Source organism: Lipotes vexillifer, unplaced genomic scaffold (genome assembly GCF_000442215.2).
Source record: "Lipotes vexillifer unplaced genomic scaffold, Lipotes_vexillifer_v1.1 scaffold914, whole genome shotgun sequence".
In the NCBI taxonomy this organism is placed as follows: Eukaryota; Metazoa; Chordata; class Mammalia; order Artiodactyla; family Lipotidae; genus Lipotes; species Lipotes vexillifer.
The window spans coordinates 484761-503853 of NW_006780388.1; the positions used below are offsets into that span (position 1 = coordinate 484761).

General features: G+C 48.3%; 1 protein-coding gene across 1 annotated transcript in view; it reads right to left on the reverse strand.

Moving 5' to 3' along the window:
• Nucleotides 1-19093, reverse strand: part of CUNH16orf96 (chromosome unknown C16orf96 homolog) — a 38963-nt gene that overhangs the window by 9534 nt on the left and 10336 nt on the right. Inside the window, 13 exon segments of the mRNA XM_007453654.1 lie at nt 1051-1113; nt 1823-1941; nt 6898-7062; nt 8089-8163; nt 12577-12687; nt 13051-13136; nt 15725-15770; nt 15772-16344; nt 16511-16746; nt 16749-16764; nt 17003-17089; nt 17300-17380; nt 18782-18886. Coding sequence (XP_007453716.1) covers nt 1051-1113; nt 1823-1941; nt 6898-7062; nt 8089-8163; nt 12577-12687; nt 13051-13136; nt 15725-15770; nt 15772-16344; nt 16511-16746; nt 16749-16764; nt 17003-17089; nt 17300-17380; nt 18782-18886 — 1763 coding nt within the window.

Sequence of the window (19093 nt, forward strand, 5' to 3'; positions counted from 1 at the left end):
AGCCCTCCTCTTTTTTTGAAAAAAAAAAAAAAAAAATGGGGCAGGGAGGGATAAATTAGGAGTTTGGGATTAACATATACACACCACTATATATAAAATAGATAACCAACAAGGACCTACTGTATAGCACAGGGAACTCTACTCAATAACTTGAACTCTACTCAATAACTTCTACCTATAAGGGAAAATAATCTGAAAAAGTGTGTGTGTGTGTGTGTGTGTGTATATATATATATATATATATCTGAATCACTTTGCTGTACACCTGAAACTAACACAACACTGTAAGTCAACTACACTTCAATAAAAATATTATAAATAATGCTGCGATTTTGAAAGAAAAATTCTGTCTGTCTCTCCCAACATGGCCAGGTGTGGGGTGGTGAGCTTCACGGGTCACCAGGAACAGCCTAGCAGCGCAGAGGCCATGGGCACTGCAAGATCCTAGGTGTGTCCACACAGTGGGATATTATTCAGCCATAAAATGGAATGAATCACTGACACAGGCTACAATGCAAATGAACCTTGAAAACATCACGCTCAGTGAAAGAAGCCAGACACACAAGGCCACATATTGTATGATTCCATTTATACGAAATGTCTAGAACAGGCCGATCCATAGAGATAGTGAGTAGATTGGTGGCTGTCAGGGGCTGGAGGAGGGGAATGGGAGTAAGTGCTGACGGGTCAGGATTTCCTGGGGGAGATGGAAATATTTTTGAATTAGAGGTGAATGTGCACTAAATCCCACTGAACTGTTCACTTTAAAATGGTTGATTTTATAAGTGAATTTCACCTTGAGAAATAAACAAAAGTATTAGACTATAAAAATATGTGCAAGGAAGTCCCACAAAGTTCAGCTTTTCCCCAGAGTTTCTTTCATCCTTTTCCTTTTGGAGTTGACCCTGCCCCTGGACACAGCGGGCACCAGACAGGGCTGGTGAAGGGAGGGATGCTAGCACCTTGCCCAGGTCGGAGGCTAATGAAATGATGTGTATAGAACGGTGTACACAGATGTACACGTCACAGATGATCCCCGGCGGTACTCACGGGCTGGTCATCATCTTCACGGGCCGGTGGCAGGAGATACATTTCACCCGCTCCAACAGTTTCCTGGAAGACACCCAGCTCCGTCAGCTGCTGCGCCAAGCCAGGCCCTACAAGGCCACGCCTGCCCCAGGCAGTGTTTGCGGCGGAGGCTGCAGGTCCACCTGTGCCTCAGGGCCAGGGCTTCCCCCACATCCTACTCCCACTGGCCCAGCCCCTGCACTCAGCTCAGCTCTACTGGCCCCTGCTGACCCCCATGTGCGGCCACTTGGGGCAGCAGCAGGGGTAAAAGTGTGTTTAGTTTCTCTCCTTGCCCCAAACACAAAGGAGGTCTTTAAAACCAGGGAAAGCTACTCTTCACAGTGGACATTTGGGAGCATGAGGGGTGATCTGAGGACAGGAGCCCCCCCAGGAACATCAAGTCTCTCTGCCTGGGGCTCTGTCTGGAGGGGGTGGGGGCCTGGCTCTAGTCCCAGATCTGCCCAGGCTCCCTCTGGGGAGCCCCTTCCCTCTCTGAGCCTAGGTTTCTTCACATGAGCACCTGGAGCCCCCTCTGCACTCAAAGGCAGGCCTGCCCATCTCTGAGCCCCTGGGTGCTTGCAGCCCCATCGCCCAATCCAGCAGCTGGGAAGCCCCGCCCCCTCTCTCTGGGTCCACAGGTCTGAAATCCTTCCTCCCAGAGTTCAGAATCCACTGGGATACCCCTCTTGTTTCCTCTCTGGAAAGAGAGACTCCTAGCCTCTGGGAGCTGCACCCCTATCCGGGAGAGGCTCACTTCCTAAAGCCGGCAGCACTGTCGGGGTCAAACCAGAAGCCTTCAATCAGCAGCTCCCTGACTACTTTCCAGACCTCATCCATGTCTTTCTTCAGATCATCCAAATCACTGCGAACCAGCTGTGAACAGCCAAAGGGAAGAAAAGAGACTTTAGTCAATTAATTCACACTCTGCCTTGCTCCAGAAAAGGATTTGCAGCAACTTGCAAAGTTATGTAGAGTGTAACAAGATTAATCAAGAAAAGTGAAGTGGTGAAGGAAAGGGAAAATGACAATGCTTGGGTTAAGGCTCAGACCCGTAATGCATGCTCTTCCTGGAGGGGAGCTGCAAAGTGAGCTTCCCGGCAGCCAAGGCAAGGAAACACCGTCAGTTACTGCCTCCAAAAGACAAACCAACCCCACTGCTATTCTGAGTGCAGGCCCGAGAAACATTCTCCTGATGGTTCCAAGACACTTGACCTTCACGCATTCAACACCTATTTAATGAGTGTAAAGTGTATATTCAATGGCTTTTAGTACATTCACAGAGCTGTGCAACCATCACCACAATAAGTTTTAAAATGTTTTCATCATCGCAAAAGAAATCTCATACCCCTTAGCAGTCACCTTTCTTTTCATCCCAAACCCCCAGGCATAGGCAACCACTAATCTACTTTCTGTCTCTAAGGATTTGACTATTCTGGACACTCCAGATAAATGGAACCACACAATCTGTGTCCTTTTGTGTCTGGGTTCTTTCATTCAGCATCATGTTTTCAAGGTTCATCCATGTTGTAGTGTGTAGCTGTACTTCATTCCTTTTTATGGCTGAATAATGTTCATTATATGGATATACCACATTGTGTTTATCCGTTCATCTGCTGATGGACATTTGGGTTGTTTCCACCTTTTAGCTATTGTGGAAAATGCTGCTGTGAACATTGGTGTGCAAGTTATTTTTGTGGACTGTTTTCACTTCTCTTGGGTATCTACCTAGGAGTGGGAGTGCTGGGTCGTATGGCAACTCTATGCCTAACTTTTAAGAAACTGCCAGACTCTTCCATGGTGGGAATTTTGAATTTTTAAAGTGTTCCTTCCAGTGCCCAGATCTTGGTCCCTAAACACCATTCCCCCCAAAGGCACCAAGACTCCACAGAGGAATGGCTGATTCAGGTCTGAGGAAGGGAATGTAGAAGATGAGCCTGGAACATCTTGTCATAGGAAAGCAGGACAAGACAGAGGGTCACACCCAGGGGCTCAGGGGCCAGCTTGCAAGCCTAAGATGAGACCATGTGAGCGACAAAACAGTAACTTAACTGATTGAACAAAGTGAATATTTAAAAACTCATGATTCATAGTGACACCCACAAAAAAGAAAAAAAATAGAAACTCTCATTTGCCGCCATGTATCGGAGGTGGCTACCGCACCAATATTTCACCCTGAAAACTGGTAATTAAAGGAAATAATTCACCATTATCTGTCTTTCCTGCAAGAACCCTATTTCAGGGTAATCAGCTCAAGTTGATGATGGAAAGCTCTTCTTTACAGATTTCTAGCTGATATAGAAGCAATGCTAGGATTAGAAAAATCACCATTTTGTAACCCGTAATGAAATAATGGGTTCAGGCAACAATCCTCAACTTAGGAGGAAACTATCAATACCAGGAGAATGGCCAACGAGGCAATGGCCATTCCCAGAGTGACAGAGAGTCACCCCCAAATTACTTGCTGCTTATAAGGGGAGAATATACGTTTACACGGGTGGTATCAGCTGGGCTAGCACCACTGGGCCCTGACGAATCTTCACTCCGGAAGGGACCACCTGCCAGCATCAACTTACCTGCTAATCAAACACTACAGGAAGCACATGGCATACCAAGAAGATTCTTTTCAACATTCTAAACTTAAAAAAACTCAAAAACTTAAAAAATATATTATTTATTTTTGGCTGCGTTGGGTCCTAGTTGCAGCACGAGGGATCTTTCGTTGCAGGGCACGGGCTCTTCGTTGTGGCATGCGGGCTTCTCTGTAGTTGTGGCATATGGGCTCCAGAGCACATGGGCTCTGTAGCTGCAGCACATGAGCTCTCTAGTTGTGGCATGCAGGCTCAGTATTTGTGGCACACACGCTTAGTTGCCCCGCGGCATGTGGGACCTTAGTTCCCAGACCAGGGATTGAACCCGCGTCCCCTGCATTGGAAGGCGGATTCTTAACCAGTGGACCACCAGGGAAGTCCCTCAAAAACTTTTTTTTTAATTTATTTATTTAATTTATCTATTTTTGGCTGCATTGGGTCTTTGTTGCTGAGCACGGGCTCTCTCTAGTTGTGGCAAGCGGGGGCTACACTTCGTTGTGGTGCACGGGCTTCTCATTGCGGTGGCTTCTCTTGTTGTGGAGCACGGGCTCTAGCCATGCAGGCTTCAGCACCTGTGGCTCACGGGCTCTAGAGTACAGGCTCAGTAGTTGTGGCGCACGGGCTTAGTTGCTCCGCGGCATGTGGGATCTTCCTGGACCAGGGATCAAACCCATGTCCCCTGCACTGGCAGGTGGATTCTTAACCACTGCACCACCAGGGAAGCCCCCCCTCAAAAACTTTTAAACCTACAGAAAAGTTGCAAGAATAGTCCAAAGGACACTCCTATATCCACTGAAATTCACCAATTTTAAACATTTTGTCATGTTTTCTTTTTCTATACATATGTATGTGTGTTTTTGTTTTTTTTCTGAGCCATTTGAGAGTTAATTGCAGACATCACTATATATCACCCCTACAAAAACTTAAACAGAGAATTACCATACGACCCGGCAATTCCACTCCTGGGTATCTACCCAAAGTAGCTAAAAACAGGTGTTCAAACAGAAATTTGTATGTGAATGCTCACAGCAGCATTATTCAAAAGGTGGAAATAACCCAAGTGTCCATCAACAGAGAACAAACAAACAAAATGTGGTCTATCCATTTGACAGAATATTATTCAGCCTAGAAAGAAATGAAGTTCTGGGACTTCCCTGGTGGTCCAGTGGTTAAGACTCTGCCTTCCAATGCAGGGGGCATGGGTTCAATCCCTGACTGGAGAACTAAGATCCCACATGCCACACAGTGTGGCCAAAAAAATTTAAAAAAGAAAAGAAATGAAGTTCTGGTTCATGTTACAACATAAATAAACCTTGAAAACATGATGCTGAGTGCAAGAAGCCAGACACGAAAGGTCACATACTGTGATTCATTTATATGAAATGTCCAAAATAGGGTAATCCAGAGACAGAGAGTAGATTAGTGGTTGCCAGGGGCTGGGGGAGGGGGGAGTGAGGAGTGACTGCTTGATTGGCCTGGGGTTTCCTTTGGGGGGATGGAAATGCTCTGGAACTAGATAAAAATGGTGCCCACACAACACTGTGAATGTAACAAATGCCACAGAATTAGTCACTTTATAATAGTTAATGGTTAATTTTATGTCGTGTGAATTTTAGCACAATTAAAATACACAAAGAAAAGGAGAGCAATGAGGATAGGATCACTTCAACCAACAAACAACAAAAAAGCTTTCAATCAGGAAAAAAATTCAGACACATAGAGAGGAGAAAAGACTAGAATCATGAACCCTGATATACCCACCATGTAGATTTAATCATTATTAACATGTTGCTACATTTGCCTTTTTTTCTTTGTTTCTTTTCCTTTTTTTTTCCATGCCGTGCAGCTTGTGGGATCTTAGTTCCCCAACCAGGGATCAAACCCGTGCCCCCTGCAGTGGAAGCACAGAGTCCTAACCACTGGACCGTCAGGGAATTGATGGAGTGTTTTTTTAAAAAGTTACAGAAATCATAACATTTCACTCAAATATTTTAGTTAATTTTCTTACATGCCTGCAATACCATTATCCCATCTAACATAATGAGCAGTCATTCCTGATGGTGATCTAATTCCCAGCCCATTTTCAGAGTTGAAGCAACTGAACCAGGAAACAAAGTAAGTCTCCTCGTGTGTTGCATTTGGTTGTTGTGTCCCTTGAGACTCTCTTAATCTAGAACAGTCTCTGTCCCACTTTTTTTCACCCTGCCATTGAATTATGGAAGAAAAACAGGTCAGTTGTTCTGTAGATAACTGAGTTACTCCGGCTGTAATCCTGCATTGATTTGTATGATTTCTATGACAAGTGTGTTCCATATCTGTTTTGCTTATCATCATATCCTCGCTAACCAGCATCAGAGGTACCCAATAGATGGATGATGAGTGAATAAATCCTCATTTTACAGATGAGAAAACTGAGGCTCAAAGAGGTTCTATAACTCAAGGCATACTGCCAATCATGGTGGGGCTGCAACTCGGACCCAGAGCTGCCTGATTCTAAACCCAAGCTCTTTTGTCCTCACCAGCCACCCCAGCTGCAGGAACCACACAACACTGAAATAGCTGGCCTGACTGTTCCTGTCTTTCTATTGGATGGTACACATTAAGGCTATGATTTCTTATCAACATTTCCCCAGGGTCTGGCTCAACACAGGTGATCATTAAATGATGAATAAACGAATGACCAGCAGGACACCCCCTCTGCCCGCCATGTCCCTTTGCTTGCGTTATGGTGGTCAGCCTCCAAGATGCTCCGCAACTATACCTCTTGGTATTCACACCCCCATATGGTCCCCTCTCGCACTGAACAGGGCTGACCTGTGTAACCAACAGGATAGTACAGAAATGATGGAGTGTGACTTCTGTGGCTAAGTCATCAAAGATGTTGCAGCTTCTGTCTTGCTCTCTTGGACCATGTGCTCTGGGTGGCCCACTGGCTGCCATGTTGTGAGGCCAGTCAAGCAGCCCTAAGGAGGATCTGTGTGATAAGGAAGTGAGGAGTCTTGCCCACAGCCATGTGAGGGCACCATCTTGGAAGCAGCTCTTCCAGCTCCAGTCAAGCCTTCATGTGACAGCAGCCCTGGATGACATCCTGATTACAGCCTCGTGGGAGACCCTGAGCTACTCAGCTAAGCTGTTCCCAAATTCTTAACCCTCAGAAACTGTGAACGTTTGCTGTCTTAAGGGACTAAATTTCAGGGTAGTTTGTTACGCAGAAGGTGGTGACTAATACAGGGGTCCTCACCTTGGTGCGTAGGTCTTTGTCCAGCTGCTCCACAGTCTTCTTCCAGTCATCCTCATTGGCCATAACCCTGAAGAGCATGCCCTGAATTGTCTCATTCAGCTCCATCGCCACTGCATCCAGGTCAGCCCGGCTTCCCTTGCCTGCCAGGGAGCGCCTGTCGGCTTTCTAGAGAGAGATGGGACTCAGGGATGCAGGGCTGCTGGGGTGGGAGCAGGAAGAGGCTTGAGGAGATCAGACCACTTTGGTCAGTTTTTCTAGTTTGGGACCCTAGATACCCAGCCTTGGCTTAAATTCAACCTTGGGGTCTCTGTTGGCTCAAACACAACCATTAGATCGAAGCAAAGGTTTCCTGTGATGGAGAAGTTGGGCCATGGTTTTTAAATTCACATAAATTGTCACAAACTCTAATTCAAAAAGATACATGCACTCTATGTTCATAGCAGCACTACTCACAATAGTCAAGACATGGAAACAACCTAAATGTCCATCAACAGATGAATGGATAAAGAAGATGTGGTGTATATATATACAATGGAATATTACTCAGCATTAAAAAGAACAAAATAATGCCATTTACAGCAACATGGATGCAACTAGAGATTATCATACTAAGTGAAGTCAGAAAGAGAAAGACAAATACCATATGATATCATTTATATGTGGAATCTAAAATATGACACAAATGAACCTATATATGAAACAGAAACAGAATCATGAACATAGAGAACAGACTAGTGGTTGTGAAGGGGGAGGGGGTTGGGGGACGGATGGAATGGGATCTAACTATTATATATAGGATGGATAAACAAGAAGGTCCTACTGTATAGCACAGAGAACTATATTCAATATCCTATGATAAACTATAATGGAAAACAATGTTAAAAAAGAATGTATATATATATATGTATATGTATAACTGAATCCCTTTACTGTACAACAGTAATTAACACAACATTGTAAATCAACTATACTTCAATTTTAAAAAATTGTCACTAATCCTGAGTTAACTGAAAATAGGAATTGATGGAACGACTTTTGAGAACTTCCCCCAAACTTTCTATATGATAAAGGTGGAAGGAGACTCTGGAAGTCTGCCTGCCTTTGTCTTGGCTGGATGATTCCATTATCCTGGTGGGAAAGCTGGGCTCAGGATAGGGGAGGGGGTAGGGAGAGGAATCTCTGCTCACTCACCTCTTTCAGCTCCTGCTCCATCGCACTTTTGTCTGCCTTGTACATTTCTAGGTTTTTAATATGAGAATGGACAACCTAAGAACAGAAGCAGAGGGCATGTCAGCTATCCTCGGAAGTCCTGAGGATAGCCTCGACCTCCCACGTCCACCCTAGGAAGGAACAATGGGGCCAGGTGGACAGCAGGCGGGTGGCACATTGGAAGGCTTGGGCTCCAGGTGCCCAGATAAGAAGGGAAGGAACGTGGGACTTGGCACAAGAAGTCCCCTTGGAGGTGGCCTCACAGAACTATAGGTGGCTACACAGGAAAGGAAGGAAGACCTGAGGAAGGAAAGCATAAACAAACACTGATGCTTTGGGTCCCTATATGTTTAAGACAAGTGCATCTCTTCTGATCTGTAATGGGGTCCCCGTGAGAATGACAGTCAATTCATCCACCAAGCACTTATATGCCACACATGCTGTGCCCCAGGGTCAGGGGAAAACCTTATTTCCCATCCCCATGACTCCATGAAAAAACAACTCCCTGCATTAATTCTGCCCTCTCTCCACTTATTGGGCCCTCCCTATGACAGCAGCAGACAGCTAACCTGCTTGGGAAGAGCCTCACATCCAATGGGCCATGTCCCCAGAGGGTAGGGTCACTCCTCCTCCAAAGCTGGCAGCAGGCTTCTACTTCTCCCTACATATCTGGTCTCCCTTTTACCCTCAGAAACAGAACCCCCAACTTTTAGCTGGCATCTGGCAGACCAGAATCATGACTATATTTCGCAGCCTCCCTTATAGCCTGATGTGACCACTGAGGTGTAAATGGAAGTGGGTCAGTGTCCTCTTCACTGCTGGCTTGGAAGCAGAGTTAATGACTGGAGTGCCAGCAGCTGTCTTGGACCATGTGGTGACCTTGTGAATGGAAGTGACACACCATGGAGTTCAATACCAGCTCTGAGTTTCTTGAATGTAAAAGAGAGATACAGTTATGCCTTAAGTCAGTTATTTGGGAGTTTTATGTTATTCAAAGATGAACCTAATTTTTTTTAATATTTATTTTTTTATTTTGGCTGCACAGGGTCTCAGTTGTGGCATGCGGACTTCTTAGTTGCAGCATGCATGCAGGATCTAGTTCCCTGACCAGGGATCGAACCCAGGTCCCCTGCATTGGGAGCGTGGAGTCTTTACCCACTGGACCACCAGGGAGGTCCCAAGATGAACCTAATTCTAATTAATGCAAAGCTCCTTCACATCCACCTTGCCCCAGATGGGTCTCAAGGTCTAGGATGGATGGCGGAGGTAATGGAAGGGAGATCCTGCATCAGCCTCGTGTCAGGCTGCTTCCTCCAACACCACAGTAGCAGGGAGCTGACCTTTTGGAGTCATCAGGCCCAACATTAACACTTAGATCCCCACCTGGCTCTTCCTAGTTAAAATCTAGAAATAAAGAGGAGCCGGGAGCCTCTAACTTCTACTGCCACAGTAACCTGCGTACTGGGTTGACTAATGTCCTCCCCAGAATTCATGCCTGCCCAGAACCTGTGGACATGGTCTTATTTGGAAATAGATCTTCGCAGATGTAATTAGTTAAGATGAGGTCATACTGGATTAGGGCAGCGCACATGGATAAGGAGGCCACGTGAAGACACAGATATACACACAGAGAAGAAGGCCACGTGACAACAGAGGCAGAGATTGGAGTGATGCGTCTATAAGCCAAGGAACACCTGGAGCCACCAGAAGCTGGGAGAGGCCAGGAAGGATCCTCCCCTAGAAGCTTCAGACAGAGCAAGGCCCTGCCAGTACCTTGATTTGGGGCTTTTAGCCTCCAGAACTGTGAACGAGTACATGTCTCGTTTTAAGCCATCCAGTTTGTGGTCATCTGTTACAGCAGCCGCAGGAAACTGGTACACCCACTAAGTGGCAGAATCGGGATTGAAACCCAGGCCTATCCAACCACAATAGCAGGCTGCCTCCCAACTGGCTGGTTACTCTGCCTGAATCTGTTTCCTCCTAGTTCAAGTGGCATTAATACCACTCCTGTCCCAAATATGCTGAGGGGACTAGAAATGGCACTTTCCTAGGAGAGTTGGCATTTGATACACATCAGCTGTCTTATCCGTCCCCTCCTGCACCAAGCCAGAGTCTTGGATATAATAGTTTGTTCCAAGAATGGCTTTGGAATGCAGCCTCTGGCTTATAAAAGACACCTGTCCACTTGCAAAGGGCAAATAATGTTTTCACATTATTTGAGTCAGTAAGAAAGAGTTCAGGGGGCTTCCCTGGTGGCGCAGTGGTTGAGGGTCCGCCTGCCGATGCAGGGGACACGGGTTCGTGCCCCGGTCCAGGGAGATCCCACTAGAAAAGTGGTACAGATGAACTGGTTTGCAGGGTAGAAATAGAGACACAGATGTAGAGAACAAACGTATGGACACCAAGCGGGGGGAAGTGGTGGTGGTGGGGGCAGCTGGTGGTGGTGGGATGAATTGGGAGATTGGGATTGACATGTATACACTAATATGTATAAAATAGATACTATTAAGAACCTGCTGTATAAAAAAATAAATTAGATAAAATTCAAAAATTCAAAATAAAATGGGCAGAAGACCAAAAAAATCCTCTAACCAGGCTCAAAAAAAAAAAAAAAAAAAGAAAGAGTTCTATCCTCACTTATTTTCCTGCTGGGTTCTTAGTGGGAAACACTCCAAGAGGAGCACTCTAAGGTGATGGAAACATTTCCATCTTGATTGGGTGGTGCTGACATGGGTGTACCAAGAGGCAAAAATTAATCTAGCTCTTACACTTCAGGCCTGGGCATTTTACTGTGCGTAAAGCATACTTTCATTGAAAGCAAACAAATACTACCGTTCCCCCGCAAAAAACACATAAGGGCTTTGGCGCTGTCCATCTTGTTGACTGCTGTATCGCTGGTTCCTGGAAGGGCGCCTGGCACACAGTGAAGGCTCAATGACGTTGGCTGAATGACTCAGGGAATGAATGGGGATTTCTCGTGCCACCTGTTACATCCAGAACATTTTCTCCCAGGCATCCAGGTAACACAGTAACAGCGGTGTTTCCTCTCTAGTCCTGATGTTGCGACAGAACCAGGGCAGAGGTGTCTGCCCTCCCTCCTTCCTCTACTGGAAGGGCTCCACAAGGCTGCTGATCTCTTGCAGCCCATGTTCATTTAAGAACTATTTAATGAAGCGTGCTGGGTACAAAGCCCAGCTCCTGATCCTTCCAGGGTTCACTTTTATAAGCAATTAGTTCTTGCTGGCACAACAGGCAGGAAGGAAGTCTGGACAAAGGCTGACTTGATCCATTTGGTCTGTTTGGCCCAACTCCTCTTGACTTTCTCTCAACGAGTGACGAGTGACAGCTCCTTGGAGGCATATCCTACGCCCACCCCTGCCACCCCGAGCAGGGCAGGACATGGTGCTGGACACACATCAGAAGTGCTGAAAGAACTGGCCCCAGTCTCTGACCAGGAAGGACACCAATAGGTCCCTAGGACACTGCATCCCAGTCTCTCTGAAAAGCAGTGGCTAAATGAGGGCGCAGAGTTGGCAGGAGACTATGTAGTTCCTGATCCTCGTGCTCACAAAAGTCTGGGCCTGAAACCATGTATTGGGAGCCCACACACGGCCCACGCACTCCCTTCTTTCCCCGCTTGGGCTGGGCATCGGCTCACCTTCAATGAGCTCCTCTCCCGTCCAAGTTGCCCTGTGCACGCTAGCCTGGTCACTCTGTGTGACTGCCTTGGGAGGGGGAGCTGTGCCCTCCCCTTTCGCTCCCCACACCCTAGTGCATCCCACCAACAGCCCCCCGACTTGGAATCAGAAGCCCTCTATGGAAATCACCTCAGGTGGATCTGTTTGGGATTTTGTCTCTTTATACCCTAGGGTCATCTCCTCTCACTGGGAATAACTTTGATCCTTTCCCCAAGGGTCTGGGATGCCTCTGTGACAAGGCACAGATGGGACTGGTCCCGAGGTCATCAGGGCAGGGTCATCAGGCCAACTCAGTGAGCCCAAGGGAGAAGGTGTCTGGTTGAATGACCCCTGGAAGGTGCTCTGCATCGTCCTCACATTTCTCATGTCAGACTCTGCTGTTCAGGACAGGCCCCATGGTGTGAGAACTCAGGAACAAGCCAGTTTAGGGGAAAGGTTATGAACATGAACAGTTGGCCCAAGAAATCCTCTTATCCACTCATCGATTCATTCAGCACATTCTGAGCCTTCACTTTGTGCCAGGCACCCTTCTGGCGTGGGTGACCCAAGTGGTGAACGAGACAGATCCTGCTCAGGTCCTCTTGTTTATGTGTTGGGGGTGCAGGTGGCGGGATTTGTTTGCTTTTCATGGAAGTGTAACTTACACACAGTAAAATGCCAGGAAAGTGTCCCTGGTTCCCCTGCCTTCAGGGTGTCTGTGAAATCTTTGGGGAGAATCTGAATGTCCCAATGAGGAATCCTCCCTCCTCTGGGCCCTTCCGGACCTCCAAACCTTAAACTCATCCAGGCGAATCTGGAGCTTGTCCACTGCCCTGTCCAGCACGAGGTGGTGGTCCTTTATCATCTCTATCTGGTGGCCCCAAATTCTCTCAAGTTCCTCCTCCTACAAGGGGGAGACATAGACACAAGAGGCCTCTGCTTCTGAGGTCGCCACGGCCAGGAAGGGACTTCAAGAGAGTACCAGACCAGGGCGTCCCCAGCCTGCCAGCCAACTGCCACTTTAGACACTTGTCAGAGGGAACCATGTGGCCGCCCACCACTGGGAGCCTTGCACCAGCCAGGGCAGACCTGCCTCCGCGGGGCTGCACCTCCCTTCTGGGCCCCACTCCCTCCCCAGGGCTCCTTTCAGCTCCAGGACAAACGCTGCATCCAGGAGGGCAGGGCCTCCACCTGGCTCTGGCCATGGTGTCTGCCATCACCTCAAGCCATCGTCTTCTCAAATGCCTTTTCTGCCCGGGACACTGACCCTCATCCTGGATTTCTGGAGGCTGCCAATCTTTTCTTGCAATACGTCCGCCACTGTCCCAAGCTTGGAAGAGGCTCCCATATTAGCTGAAAGCAAAGGAGGGGGTGGCTGTCGGGGGCAGAGATGGGGGAAGATGCTTCATCTAGAGTTCCACCTGCTTCTGTTATATTTAAGGCAGTGCTTTCCAACAGAGAGATGCTGTGAGCTTGGGGGCCTTTGAGGTCATCTAAAATTTTCTAGTGAAAATTTTAAAAAAAAATCTAAAAATAAACAGGTGAAATTAATTTTTTTAAAGATTTTTTTTTTGATGTGGACCATTTTTAAAGTCTTTATTGAATTTTTTACAATATAGCCTCTGTTTTATGTTTTGGTTTTTTGACCCCGAGGCAGGTGGGAGCTTAGCTCCCTGATCAGGGATCAAACCCACACCCCCTGCATTGGAAGGTGAAGTCTTAACCACTGGACCACCAGGGAAGTCCCAGGTGAAATTAATTTTAAGAAAATATTTTGTTTAACCCAATATAATCCATGTGGGTTTTGGGGGGGGCCACACTGTAGGGCATGCAGTATCTTAGTTCCCCGACCAGGGACTGAACCCATGCCCCCTGCATCGGGAGCTTGGAGTCAACCACTGGACCGCCAGGGAAGTCCATAACCCAATATAATCCAAAATAGCATCATTTTGGGAATTCCCTGGCAGTCCAGTGGTTGGGACTCCATGTTTTCACTGACGAGGGCCTGGGTTCAATCCCTGGTCAGGGAACTAAGATCCCACAAGCTGCTCAGCCAAAAAAAAAAAAGCATCATTTTAATATGTGATCAACAAAATGATTAATGAGATATTTCACATTCTTGTTTTCGTATTAAGCCCTCAAAATCTGGTGTGCACTTTGTGCTTGGACCATATGGGAACTTGAACTTGCCCCATTTCAGATGTTTGACAGCCTCGTGGTTATCCTATTAGGGAAACCTCTCTGGAATTTATTGCCCTCCCAGAAATGGTCCTGAGAAAAACAATGGAGTATTTACTTGTGGGAGTTTATGAAATGTTTTATCTCATAACAAGATGCAAAGGGGGATTTAACAAAAAAGGAGAGGGGTGAAAAAAAAAAGTGCCCTATATCCAGTTTTGGATGAGAGGCCAAAAAGTGATGTACATGACACAGCTAGGAGGGTAGGAAACACTGCAGCCAAGACACATTCACAACCTATTTTTAGTTTTCTTAACAAAAATGGCAACTGGGGGCTTCCCTGGTGGCGCAGTGGTTGAGAGTCCGCCTGCTGATGCAGGGGACACGGGTTCGTGCCCCGGTCTGGGAAGATCCCACATGCCGCGGAGTGGCTGGGCCCGTGAGCCATGGCCGCTGAGCCTGCGCATCCGGAGCCTGTGCTCCGCAACGGGAGAGGCCACAACAGTGAGAGGCCCGCGTACCGCAAAAAAAACAAAAACAAAAACAAAAACAAAAACAAAAAAAAATGGCAACTGGTCAGAAGTAGAGTTTGGGCTATTATGGCTTTATGTTTTATATTTAAATTCATGACTATCATAACCTAAGCTGTGCCCCAGAATTCACAGAGATAGATGTGGTTCTTTTTAGCTGCTCAAAGTTCTTTTTCAAGATCTGTGGAATGGCACTGCCCATCACGAGTGGCGCCATGTATGGATTTGACTTAGGCTAATTCAACTATTACACCTGGCAGAGAGCGAAAAAGCAAGATAATGATTCAAAGAGGGGAGGACAGTGGATCTCAAAGTGGGTTCCCTGAGCCAACAGCAGCATAAGCAGCATCCCCCAGAATGGGTTAGAAAGAGAAATTCTAGAGCCCCACTCACACCAACAGGTAAGATCTGGGGCTGGGCCCAGCAGCCTGTGCCTTACCAAGCGCCCCAGGGATGCTGAGGTGAGCTTAAGGTTGAGAACGACTAGGGTAGGCCATTCTCCTCTCCACTCCCCACAGTGAACATATGCCCATCATGGGCATGAACTGGGATCATAAGTCTATTGGTCCTACTGCCACCTAGAACATGACTGTGGTCTTTTTTTTTTTTTTTTGCGGTACGCGGGCCTCTCACTGTTGTGGCCTCTCCTGTTGCGGAGCACAGGCTCCGGACGCGCAGGCTCAGCGGCCATGGCTCACGGGCCCAGCCGCTCCACGGCATGTGGGATCTTCCTGGACCGGGGCATGAACCCATGTCCCCTGCATCGGCAGGCGGACTCTAAACCACTGCGCCACCAGGGAAGCCTGACTGTAGTCTTTAAGAAAACATATGTTTGCCCAGCTGTTGTTCCTAATCCCAAACTGACCACTTCATCTGGGGTCTGTTCAGTGCTATTAGACACTCTGGTTCACCTGGACTTATCAAAATACAGCAGTACTATTTTATGGGCTATTGAAAGGGAATTTCCAAGAGTAATTTTGACTTGTGATTTTCCTTCTTGAGCACCAACTTGAGACCCTAACCACCCTTCTTCCCTAAGATAAGACCTCACTGTACATTCATTGTAAAATAATAGACTAGTAAGAGGCTAATGCTTAAGCCAAAGGAATGAATGGCTAATGGTTGAATGCACATTTTGTTGGGGCAGCTAAAGGAAGGAGAGGAGGTGCTTTTCAAAGGCCACAGGGAGGGCCTGAGCCCTTGTTACCCTTCCAGAAGCCAGGCTGGGCCTACCTAGATAAGTCATACGCTGATGCAGGTTGGATGACAGCTGGGCAAAACTCTTCTTTCAGGGAGTCATGTCTAATGGGCATCTGGGCTATGTGGCTCATGGAATACCTGACGACCTTCTTCCTGTCTTCAGGGGTCATGGCCTGTTTGGCAGCCAGTATGGCCTGGGACAGGGCCATGTTGGGAGGGACACGGGCAGAAGAGAATGAAGGAGAGAGGACGTCCTCACAGTCCACCTCCTGCAAATCTTCCATCTCGCCGTCCTCAGTGAAGGCCCCGCGGGAGGTCCCTGTGCCCAGGATGTCTGCAAGGACCCCTAAGGGCCCAGATGCAGCCACAGCTGTTGCTATGGTGGCCAATTTGGTGGCCGGGGTGTCCCTGACCAGCCTGGCAGCCTCTTTAGCTGCCCGGGCTGCCGATGTCACTGCAGCTGCGAAGGTGGCTGCGGCAGCAGCTGCAATGGCAACATTGGATTTTATCTGCTGAACCGCAGACGGGGATCCCTTAGGGAGTACTTCCGTGGAGGTCTCAGCCCTCGGGGCTCCAACCTGAGGGACTCCCACTTCCACGGAGGAATATTCCTCCTCCTTTTCTGAGAGAGCTGAGAGCTTGGATGTGTCTCCCTGGCGAGACCATGACTGCAGTAAATGAGGCTAAGCTGAGCCTAGTCCGTGGCCGGGGGTAGGGCCCTAGAGCCCCGGAGCTGGTCAGACAGGGAACCCGACAGGCCTAGGCCAGGCTGGAAATAGCCCAAGCTAGTCCCAGGCAAGCCTCTGGGAGGAGGCCAGCCTCGTGCTGGTACAGGCCAGGATCCTGATTGTGTGGGCTGAGGACCTGGGGCAGGCCCCAGTCCAGGGGCAGGCCCAGGTCCAAACGCAGGCCCAGGTCTAGGCGCAGGCCCAGGTTCGAGCACTTGGGCCTGGTCCGGCCCCTGGGCCCTGGGGAGCAGAGCTGCTTGGGCAGACTCCTCCTCCTGTAGCTGCCCTGGACTTGGTAATGCCAGATGGTCTCCAGGAACCGGGGCGCTGGATGGCCTCCACGACCTGGACGTGGCTAACTTATTCGTGGTACTCAGCCGTCTGGGGAAGGTCGATCTCTGCAACATGTTCTGCAATCAGCCACAGCTCGGAATCATCCAGCAGTTGTGGAGCAGTTCCCTGAGGAAGAGGGGGCTGGGTTGGCCAGGGCTGCTCCAGACCAGCTCTGCGATCACCCTGCCCACTCCTCACTCCGCCTTCCCCGACGCTCAGATGCTGCCTCTCCGCTTCCTCCTTCACTTACCGGGGTGAACATGGCCTCATGGAGGCTGCTCCAGAGCACCATGTCCTCAGTTTTGGGCATGGTGGTTATCTTGTTCTGGAGAGAAATCTCGGGGGGTGGGAAGGAGATTGGGAATAAGGGTCATGAACCCAGAGGGTGTGGTACCCTCAGTGGCTCCCTTCTCCATGCTGCCCTCCACACTTGCAAATAAATGGGCCTTTCCAGATTGTGTTCTCTTCCTATCCCTCCTTGCCCCCCAGCACCCCTGGGCCTGCAGGGCGGGGGTCTGGCGTGGTAGGATGGGCCCCAGACCCTCACCACTTCCCACTGCAGTGCACTCATCGTCCGGCTCTGCCCTTTCAAATCTTCAGAGAAAGCATCTATTCTTTCCAGATGCATCTGTCAAATGAGCCGGGCCTGTGAGCCAGTGGGTGCAAGTTCTGGTCCCAGCCCTGCTTCTCCCCCAGCTCAAATGCAAGGCCTTAGCTCTAGGTAACTAAGAGATGGAGAAGGAAGAACAGATTCCAAAACAAGTGTTTCCCACTGAGTGGGAAAGGGTTCCCTGGGCAAATAAGTTTGGGAAACGCTAGGCTTAAAAAACATTCAGGGCTTCCCTGGTGGCGCAGTGGTTGAGAGTCCGCCTGCCGATGCAGGGGACACTGGTTCGTGCCCCGGTCCAGGAAGATCCCACATGCCGTGGAGCGGCTGGGCCCGTGAGCCATGGCCACTGAGCCTGCGCGTCCGGAGCCTGTGCTCCGCAACAGGAGAGGCCACAACAGTGAGAGCCCCGCATATTGCAAAAAAAAAACCCAAAAAAACATTCAATGGGTTTCTATACTGAAGGACTTCTCAGAGCCTTTAATGGGCCAAAGTACCTTAAGAATCTCCAAGAGGTAAGCTGAGAAGGCATTGTTTCCCAAACAGATTGGGCCAACTGTCTGTTTTAGTGTTTCATGACAGTTTCCTGGCAGTGCCCTTTCTGCTCAGATGGGAGCTACACAGCCCAAGACTGAAGTTCTCACAGTTGCCATCATGATCAAATACGTACACTGACCTGTATATTAGGGATGATACAGTAAATCATGTTATTTGGGGACAAGTTGTAGAACCTCAGCCATAACACTAGCCTGGGGGTGTTGAGGCCTGGCTTTGGAGCCCAGCTCTGACTCACCAGCTGTGACCTTACACTTCAGGGATTCCATATCCTTTCTCATCACGGTAAGGAGTTAGAACATGTCTGGGTTGATATCCTTGTGGCTACAGAGGGAGCTAGAATGTATGCCTATGCCAGGTTTACTCCACTTTTCAGTGTGAACAAAGTTTTCTAGACAAGGAATAAGTATTCTCTTTCTGCTAAGTTGATGGTCCATAAGCCTGGAGTTACCAGGACTTTGGGAGTACCTGCGTGAGAATGAAGCCAACCCAGAGGAAAGCATCACCGAGGGAGAGATGTTGAGCACCTTGGTATGTGGTATGAACATCTTGATCTGGCTGTAACTGAAGGCATTCCTGACTTTTTAGTAAATGAGACAATACATTCTCTTCTTTTGCCTAAGCCAGGATGAACTAGGTTTCTGTCACTTACAAATGATGTCTTAACACAGCAGGGTGAGGATCATAGTGGAAGCTGCAGAGAGTTCACTGGGATGGACCAAGTGGCTCAGCCATGTCAGACCCCTTCTCCTGCCCCCATAGCTGTGTTCTTTGTCTAAGAACAGGCTTCTTGGATTTACCCTGTTACCCCAACCACCACATGTCCAAGCAGCATGGCCAGTATGAAGGATGCTGGGGAAGGTCTACCTTGTCAAACATGTCCTTCTGCATGGCCACATCCTTCCTGAGGGTTTCAACAGTGACCTTGAGTGCATAAATATCAGTGAGCAAATCCTGCAGGGTCTTCATGGACTGAAGAGGGAGAAAGGAAAGGAAAATGTGAAGTTAGGTGCAGCTGGGGGAAAAGGCAAGTAAAGTGTGGAAGCTCTCTGGTGATGGCCATGGTTCAAGAAGTCTTTTGGGCTCTTCCAAGGCCTAGGCTGGAACATATTCAGAGGCCAGAAAATGACACTGAAGTGAATCGTGCTCTGAGCTCTCAGGTGGCCTAAGAGGGAAAGA